This window comes from Rhinoderma darwinii, chromosome 8 (genome assembly GCF_050947455.1).
Source record: "Rhinoderma darwinii isolate aRhiDar2 chromosome 8, aRhiDar2.hap1, whole genome shotgun sequence".
Classification (NCBI taxonomy): domain Eukaryota; kingdom Metazoa; phylum Chordata; class Amphibia; order Anura; family Rhinodermatidae; genus Rhinoderma; species Rhinoderma darwinii.
Window position 1 is genome coordinate 108275132 of NC_134694.1, and position 9541 is coordinate 108284672.

Consider the following 9541-nt stretch of genomic DNA (forward strand, 5'->3'; position numbering starts at 1 on the left):
TGGTAGTCCATGTCATACATAGATGGGCCGGGTCCGCCAGAGCGAGGGCTGCTTGTCCCTCTCTATGATGTCCATATGCTCTAATAGAGCAAGGGGTTTCCTTCATCGACATCCCCTAAAAAGCAGGGATGATGGCACCAATGTAGTAGGGAGGATGAAATTAAATGTGGATAGCAGATATGGCTTGACAATTTATAGGACTCTGCATATAGGCAGTCCCATACAGAATATGTAAATGTAGATAAGAATATTTTATGTATTACATTTCATCTCAACATATATTTTTCTGTTCTATCCAGTGTCACAACCAAAGCGTAACTTCAACACAGTGCGGACACCGAAAGAAATGGCATCAGAAAATTCTCTCTCCAGGTATCACTGCTGCCAATAGGACAGCCTGCTATGTATAATACTGTGACCTCTATATAAGCATGACACATGATGACCTTCATAATCTTACTCCAGTCAGTTCTAGAGCTTTTCTTGTAACACCAACAATTGTAGAACATCTGTGCGCTGACGTGATATAACGCTTCATACATGCAACTGTGACGAATATAATAAACATAAATCCCGTGTCTTCTCTTTTTCACGATTATTTAAAAAAATTCATGAGCCGAAATTGAAGATCGTCTTCAGAAATAAAGAAGAGTACTTGAGCAAACTTAAATATTGGTGACATGTTTTACTATTGCCATTTTATAAAGGGTGCAGGTAAATTATATTTTATTAGGTTTTACTATAGTCCATAACTTGGCAGATAAATAGGTTTTTCAGGATAAAATATTGATGGCCACTCCTCAAGCTAGAGCATCAATATGTGATTGGAGGCGGTACAACCACAAGACCCCCACCGATCTGCAGAACGAAGGCGCGGCATTGATCTCCGAAACCTCAGGGGCCCCTTCATTGTGTAGGCACACTGGCTCGTCTAGACAGACGGCTGTGCCTTCAAGTGAATGGCAAAAGTGCTAGATAGCCCAAAGAGATCTGAAAAAATGTATTCTTTATTCGGAATGCATTAATTAAAAATGAGATACACAATGACATAATGTCTGACTAATTTTTAATTAATATTTAATATATACCGAATAAAGAGTTAATTTTTTGGACCACTCTTGGCTATCAATAACTCATTTCTTCATGGGTTTTGCCATTCACTTGAAAGCACAGCCGCCTCTACAGCCAAGCCACTGCGCCTTCATAAACATTGTAGGGGCCACCTCGCCCACTGGAGCGCCGCGGCTCCAATGCAGCGACACCCATGATCACACATTGATGGCCCCCACTACAGGTAGACCATCCTAGTTATATCCCTGAAAGTCCCTTTAATCAAATATAACAAATAGGGTAGACTCTGGTTTACTGCAGTTTATTAAAGCAACAGTCTTTATTATTATTTGCACTGTCTTACGGCTCATTTGTATCTCGGAAAGGTTGGGATATAATTGTAGAGAAAATGAAGTAGTGATGAATCCCTGCTTACCAACACAAGTTTAAGGCACCACTGTCATGAGAGACTGTATAGAGTGCTGGCATCCAACTGAAATAGACATGAGGGAGGAGCCCAGTCAGCCAGAGGGAGGAGCCCAGTCAGCCAGCTGCTTTCAGCCAATCAGCATTACATAGAGAACCCTAAGCTATGCTGAATGGCAGAGAGCAGCTGACTGACAGGTGTCTCCTCACCATGCTCCTCCCTCATGTCATTTTCAGCTGGATGCAAGCTCTCTATACATCCTCTTGTGACAGTAGCGCAATGTGAAAGCTCAATAATGTTTTTGCTTCTTAATTTCAAGAACAGCTAAATCCTGTATCCAACACATGCGAGGAAAAAGAAATCTGCAAGTGTTGTCTTTTAGTCATAGTCGTGTGTAAACCGAAAAAAAGAGCAGGAGATGAGCACATTTTTGACCCAATTCAAATATTGCCAATTTGGCAAATAGATTTTTGAGTTTTGATTTTGAGATATAAGAGATTAATCGCTGATATGATCCATTGTATTTTATGCAATAGCGAATTCTGTAAAATTATTTGCTTATCTCTACAGAGAATAGTGGCAGCTAGATAAAAGTTAATATCAAGTGAAGGACTTAAAGTGTACCTATACTTTCAGGAAACTTTTGACATATAGTGACACGTCAGAAGTTTTGATCAGTGGGGATCAGAGCACTGAGACCCCCACCGATCGCTAAAACGAAGCGTCAGAAGCGCTCAGGTGAGCACTGTGCCAATCCGATTCTGCTCGGCTTTCCTCATAAAGCCTATTGAGCAGTGTATGGGCTCAATAGAAAGTCTATCAGTCCGTACACTGTTCGCTCTGCTTTCCAGAGCGCTTCACCTGAGCGCTTCTGCTGCTTCGTTTTAGTGATCAATGGGGGTCACAGTGCTCGGACCCCTACTGATCAAAACTTCTGACATGTCACTATGACATGTCAAAAGTTTTTTGAAAGTATAGGTACACTTTAAATTGTAAAAAACACATCCCATAATTTCACTTTACACACTTTCAATAATACAGAGACTAGATATCAGATATTTGTCTGAAAATCTCAATTTCGAGGGCAAATCCATGATCATCTCATGTGTATGATGACGGATTGATTGACCCTGATGGGACAGGGGACAAAGGGCTTAGCTAAATTTTAACCCGTCTTATCCTTTGTTTTACCCAGAATTAAGTAGTGACATGGGTAGTCGGGGATCACAGTGTCTGGCAGGGGAACACAAAGGGCCCCATAGCAAGACTCAGAATGGACCCTACTCCGCACTGAAAGTTCCACCAAATATACTACCCCTTTATTAAAACAAATGTCCATCATTCATCTCTTAGATCCGAAATTCTGTTCTGATTTATTTCATAATATATCTTTATTTGGGGAGCTCTATGTTTCTAACTTGATAAATGATATATTTCTGGCTGCCTGCAGCCACCAGTAGGGGGAGCTAACTGCATATGGATTTATACAGCTAGTATTGAACTCAACGGGAGCCATATAAATCTATCAGGTAGCCGTTATAACCGTGTCATGGTCTAGCAGAAAGCCCAGCATTTTTTGCTATATGCCGGCTACTTTGTGACCAGGGTAGTGATGGATATCAGATGCATATCTGTCAATGATAGTGGGATTATCTATGTAGCTCCAAGGTTATAACAGTATGAGGTAATACGTATTAGTCAATCCTTTTACTGCATTGACTTATGTCAGTATATTGTGTTATTTCTGTATTAAATCCGCAGCCCACGCTGTATATTGTATTCTGTCACTATGCATTGCACTCATTGACGTTCCCTGTATTGTCCCATTGTATATACTATATTCACGACATTCTTTGTATGGTTTGTTATCTCTTTATTATACTATAAACCCTGGTGTTGCCTATAACAACCAATCCTCTGTTATTTCTTGCCTTTGTTTTTTAAGAATAATAACTGGAATTTGATTGGTTGTCATTGACAAGGCCACTGGTTTTATTTCTATTAGTCTTCGGGTTTGTTCACACAAGTCAGATTTGATGCACAAAACTCAGCAGCAAATCTGACCCAGATACCAGAATTCTGACCGAATTTCCGCACCGAATCGTGTTTAATTTGGTGCAGTTTTTCCACTGGAAATGCCGGTGCGGAGAAGAACAGGGGAGTAGAGGGAATAAAAAATAATAATATACTGACTTCCCATGGCGTTCCCATAGCAACTTGTCCCTGCTGTCTCATCTGGTCACCTTGCTGCCATCTTCCTGGGATGAAAGTGCATCCCATGTCACCGCTGCAGCCTGTGATTAGCTGCAGCGGTTATATGGGTCATCCCAGGAGACCGTCAGCACAAAGACCAGACGGAGGAGCAGGTACGTTCTGCTATGGGAACGAAAAGGCAGGTGAGTATGGGCGTTTTTTTTATTTTGAACTGGAAATAGGAATTTTTAGCATTTTCCTGCTTGCTCTTTTTCCTGCAGAATCACATCTTTTCCGCAGCAGAAATTGCAGCAGTTGAAATTTGTTGCAAATTTTTACTCCCCCCCCCCCCCCCATTGAACTCAATGAGAAAAGTTTAGCACCAGAAACGCAACCATTCCGCAGCATAAATTGACATGCTACATTGAAAAAATCTGCACCGCAGGTCTGCAGTGTGTGGATGAGGTTTGTTAAAGCTCATACACTTTGCTGCTGCTGTAATCCAAAGCCTTAGGCTGAATTAACACGAGGCGGATACACTGCGTAAGAGCACGCAGCACATCCGCCCTGTGTGCCACAGGGAATTCCGGGCGAATAACTGCACCAAACTGGTGCAGTTTTTTCCCGAAACGTCCACTGTGGAAAACTGCAGCACTTAGCCGGACTGCTACGTTTTATCCCAGGAGACCGCTGCAGCCTGTGATTGGCTGTAGTGGCGGTCACATGGGATGAAGCGTCATCACTGGTTGCCGGCCCTCTGACGTCATCCAGGCCGGCCTTTTGGGATGATGTTTCACCCCATGTGACCGCTGCTACAGCCTGTGATTGGCTGCAATGGTGACTTGGGATGAAACGTCATCCCCGGAAGCCGCGCTGGAGGAAGAAACACAGGCTTCTGGGTAAGTATAAAATAATTATTTTTCCTGAGTTATTATGATTATTATTATTGTTTTTTTTTAGATAGAATTGCGGCAAACCAGCCACAAAAACGTAACAACTATTTGTTGCAGGTTTTACTCCCCATTGGGTTCAATGGGGAAAAGCTGCAACAAATAAGCAGCGTTTACGCAAATACAGTTGACATGCTGCGGAATAAAATTCCGCACCGCAGGTCAATTTCTGAGCATTTGTCCCGCTCAGTATTTACGCAGCGTGTGGATGGGATTTGTTTTATCTCATCCATTTTGCTGCTACTGTATATGCTGCAGATTTTCCGCAACTAATTCTGTTGCGGAAAATCTGCAGTATTTACGCAACGTGTGAACTGATCCTTATTGTCCACATGGCCTTCCATGATTATTGAGAATTAGCGCCCTCCCTGGATTGCGCTGTCTGTCTCTGTACGCATTCATCTTCTCTGCACCCACTATTTCCACCCATTTGTGTTCTCTCCTCTCTCCACTCTTCTCTCTCTCTCCCCTTATTTTCTAGTCAATCTTTCATGTTAAAGGGGTTCTCTACCTGATGCCTTCAACAAGGAAAATGTCCAGACCCCTTTGGCTTTGATCTACTTGGACTCATAGAATTCCAAGCACAAAAAACACTGATTTCAATTAGCAATACATACTAAAATGGTTGTCTTAAATGGTACCACCCTATTAGGGAATACTGAGTTAGTAGAGCGGAGTCTCCTTTCCAGGACCCTTATCTATTAACCAGAGAGAAGCTACAAAGAGCATCTCCCACTCTAGAAGACCCAGCTTGTAGATGCATTTTTTACAGACAGCTCATTGGTTTAAATGAGAACTGTGTAATACTTCATTTCACCTGTGGTGGCACTGCAGGACAATTGAACATTTAAGATAAGGTCAGCCATAGCAGAGATTTTCCTCTGCACATTCGTCCAAAATTGCCTATGTCACCTGCATTTTGTTGCAGATTTTGCATTGCAGAAAGTAAAATATGCATTGAAAATCCACTGCGTTTACGCAGCAGAATTCACATGCTGCGTATTTTTAAATCTGCAGCATGCCCTGAATTCCGTGCAGATTTTTTCTGTTTTACGTGGATGCTATATTTAAAACCCCATCCACATGTATTGCACTATAACCCAAAATCCGTGCCAAATCCACAACGTCTGTGCTCAACCAGTTTACAGCTAGCATCCCATCAGCTTAGTGTAAGGGAAAGCTTCTAACAAAAAAGGAACTTTAAAGTGGACAACCCCTGCAAGAGCAGATGCTGGGACCTCTTTGTTGAGAGCATCTAATGGAGTGTTAAAAATGCTCTGATCGGCTCTGCACTTATTGATTTCAATGGTTGGACAGCCATTTGTGGTGGACCCTCAATGAGATCAATGACTTTTACACCAAAGGGGTCTATGTATTGGATTCCGTGTTCTGGAACCTCAACAAACTAGTCTTCTGATATCTCTTAAGGATCTATCAGATGGAGGTAAAACTGGAGAACCTCTTTTAGCTCTGCCGTCCTTTCTCCCACAGACGGTCTTCATTTTCAGTTGTATGCATTGATGCTGTGCACGCTTTTCTCATTGTCTTCTCTCGTGGTGCTTTTCTCTCTGCACTGCACTCACTGTCCTTTCTGTTCTCCTTCAGGTTGCTGTTTTGCTGTTGGTTTCCCTGGCTGCTTCGGACTGAGATGCAATCCTAACCCTTTCTCCTAATCAGCCCTGCATCTTCTAAGCCCAGTCATTTGGAGCCACAGACTTCCGCCTCCTTCTGTCTGTGTCTGCATCCCTTGACTCCCCAGTGCCTTGTCTAATGTTCCTCTGAAACAGGGGCCCCTCTGTGTGTCACTGTCTCATTCAGTGCAAAATAAATACCGGAGGAGGGGGTGAGGAAGTTCCTGCGTCATACTGGTGAAGGTTTTACTTGCTTCCTTCCTTAACAGAACCTTCAACTGGGCACCAAATGCAGGAACCTACAACACTATCCAAGCTTTCTCTAGCTGCCATTCATTTTCGATTAAACTTCTAGAGGAAATGTTATAACGGTTCATGGGCCTTTAATGTCGGTATAAACTCCACGATACTGTCCATAATCCTACTAATAGTCACTTACATAAACTAACAGGTTCAATCATACTCGTTGACCCATCAAGATCATACAAGGCTTGGCCAAATCTCAAGAACTAGCTTGACCGGAGACTTGTAACCACATTTCATTAGATTATTATACGGTAGAAGGCAGAAGAACATGTCACCTACACACTTTATGGCATGTCTTCTGATGGCTGGGCTAATATAGCCTTACAGCCTATGACTAGGAATTGGTAATGTCAAACAATGGCCAACAATGGTCCACCTTGTCTTCAGAAATAGTCATCTATTTAATTAAAGGGATTGTACAGGATTAGAAAAACATGGCCGCTTTTCTCCGGAAACATTGCCACACCCGTCCACAGGTTGTGTTTGGTATTGCAGCTCTTCTCCATTGAAATATGTCCGAGCTGCAATACCACACACAACCTGCGGACAGGTGTGGTGCTGCTTTTGGAAGAAATCAGCCATGTTTTTCTAATTCTGTACAGCCCCGTTAAGTGAAAAAAAAAACTGGTTGGAAATGCATTCTATGTGGTCATCACATAGTACTTGAGTAAGACCTGTTGTATGATATTGCTGGGTAAGTGGTTGGAAAACAGTGAATGTAATGTAAAGCTAAACCTGAAAAATGAGATTTAATGTATGTAAATAGCATGCCCGAGCTCCACGGTATCCATTTCCTATAATCTCTTCTGTAGACACCCATATATCTCTAGGGTTCCCTCTAGGACATTGATCTTTCATTGACGGAGACACCACACACCATGTCAATGTGTCATTTTACTAAAGCACCAATGGGATTGTCCATGGATGATGGGAGAAAGTAGATCACAGAATCACAAGTCCATTGAACATTATTTTCTAGCATTATGTAGTTCTCTAAGGTATTGATTCTCCTTGCAGAGATCCACCTGGTGTAGGGAGTCTTACAAGCAATGCTCCCTGGGAAAAAAGTATGCAAATTAGTTCTCCTCTAGAATGAAGAAAACCATCACTAGTGACCCATATAGGTAGCTACCCTGTAAGTCAATTAGCTGACCCATTAAAGAGCCTTGAAACATAACTAGGGATGTCCGCCAAACCAGAGACACCCATATCGTCATGTACATAGTCTTCAATTGCTCAATGTACATTATCTCTCAGATTGAAATTTGTGATATTCAAAGGAAAACCATTGTCACTAGTGTCTCACTTTTGCCCTGGTGACTCCAGTCTTGTAGTGCTATGATATGTATTGTATGCCTGTACTTTATGATGCCTTATTTCCCATCTAATGGTCTGAAGTTCATCTTTTATTGTTTGGTTTTCCTTGACTCAAGGTCTTCTCCGTAGGGCTCATTTTCAGACTCCTCTTATCATCCCATAATCAAACTGTAATGACTCCAGTATCTCCAGTCCTCCTCTGTTCAGTCTTGAATGTCTTAGTGTCTTTCAATTACATTCGCTCTTGTCTACTATAGTTTGTTCATAGTCAATCACGTCTAAGTTTCTTCTAAGGTCTACTCATCTACCCACGTCTAAGGTCTACTCACGTCCAAGGCCTACTCATCTACTCACGTCCAAGGCCTACTCATCTACTCACGTCCAAGGCCTACTCATCTACTCACGTCTAAGGTCTACTCATCTACTCACGTCCAAAGCCTACTCATCTACTCACGTCCAAGGCCTACTCATCTACTCACGTCCAAGGCCTACTCGTTCTATCCCTATTCTATGATGTCTAACTTGTTCATCTCACCCCAATCCCAGTTTTTGACATCTTGATTGTTTCCTAGCACCTTGTCTTGATATTATTAACTCTTCTTTTTCTACTTGTGGTGCCTTCCGTGTCTTTGGTAGATACATTTTCTTATCTCCTTGTTGGTTCTTCTCATCATCCTATCCCTAGCATGTGATGTCCAATTTCTTCCTATCATCCACCAGTGTCTTGTTGCAATAACTCCCACTCTTTTGGGAGAATTGGGTCAATGTTCTACATCCTTGGTGGCATGTGATCAATACATTGCTCATTGGATTTGTCTAACCAACCCTATCTATGAACCCATGTATAACTGGTCACTGCATGCAGCCCCCTCCTCTGTACATAGTAGCATGGGGTATTCTGTGTGCTGTGAGTAGTAAGTATCACTGTACATTGTGCTAAATATTAGCTAGCGCAACCCCACCCGGGACTCAATGGGCAAATGCTGAGAGGATCATACAGTCTATAGAACGTATATACAGATGGCAGCATATATAGACACACGATACATAACCATCTATACATACACAATACATGCACAGTAGCGGTGATATGTATAGTTATATATATTCATACAGTTAGAGCGACTACCTGTATACAGATATACTGTCACATATATATGTGGAGGTATATAGGACACCTTTGTGAGGATGTGTTTTATTATATGACCCCCGGGGGGGACATCACTAATTTTCTCATATAGCGGACCCAACATATTTCCCTTGAAACGTGTTCCGGGGCCCCTTCTTGTAACCCTGCGTAAAATCTTGTGATCTGCCTGTAACTTGTGGTCTTACTAACCCTGTATACGGGACACGTGGATGTATGTCGGATAATAAACTGATTTAACTACTGATCCTTTGTGACGACTCTTTATGTTACTTAGTAATGGTGGATGGATGAATGTTAGCGAGTGTGATGTTGGTGGGGTTCTTAGTATTACAGTATGCTGTTCTAGATTTTATTCACACCTCAGGACGAAGCACAGATTTTATATCCTCTTGAGGCCTCATTTACACGAGCGTGTGCGTTTTGCGCGCGCAAAAAATGCAGCGTTTTGCGTTCACAAAAGGCACTTGACAGCTCCGTGTGTCATCCGTGTATGATGCGCGGCTGCGTGATTTTCGCG

At 42.2% G+C, this 9541-nt stretch overlaps 1 protein-coding gene across 1 annotated transcript in view; it reads left to right on the plus strand.

Annotated features, from left to right (window-relative positions):
- CLIP3 (CAP-Gly domain containing linker protein 3) overlaps positions 1 to 9268 on the plus strand; it is a 29200-nt gene extending 19932 nt beyond the window's left edge. Inside the window, exons 13-14 of the mRNA XM_075836261.1 lie at positions 300 to 372; positions 6226 to 9268. Of these exons, the coding sequence (XP_075692376.1) occupies positions 300 to 372; positions 6226 to 6280 (128 nt within the window). The 3' untranslated portion in view covers positions 6281 to 9268. The remainder of the gene's footprint in view (positions 1 to 299; positions 373 to 6225) is intronic.
- The last annotated feature ends 273 nt before the right edge of the window (positions 9269 to 9541 follow it).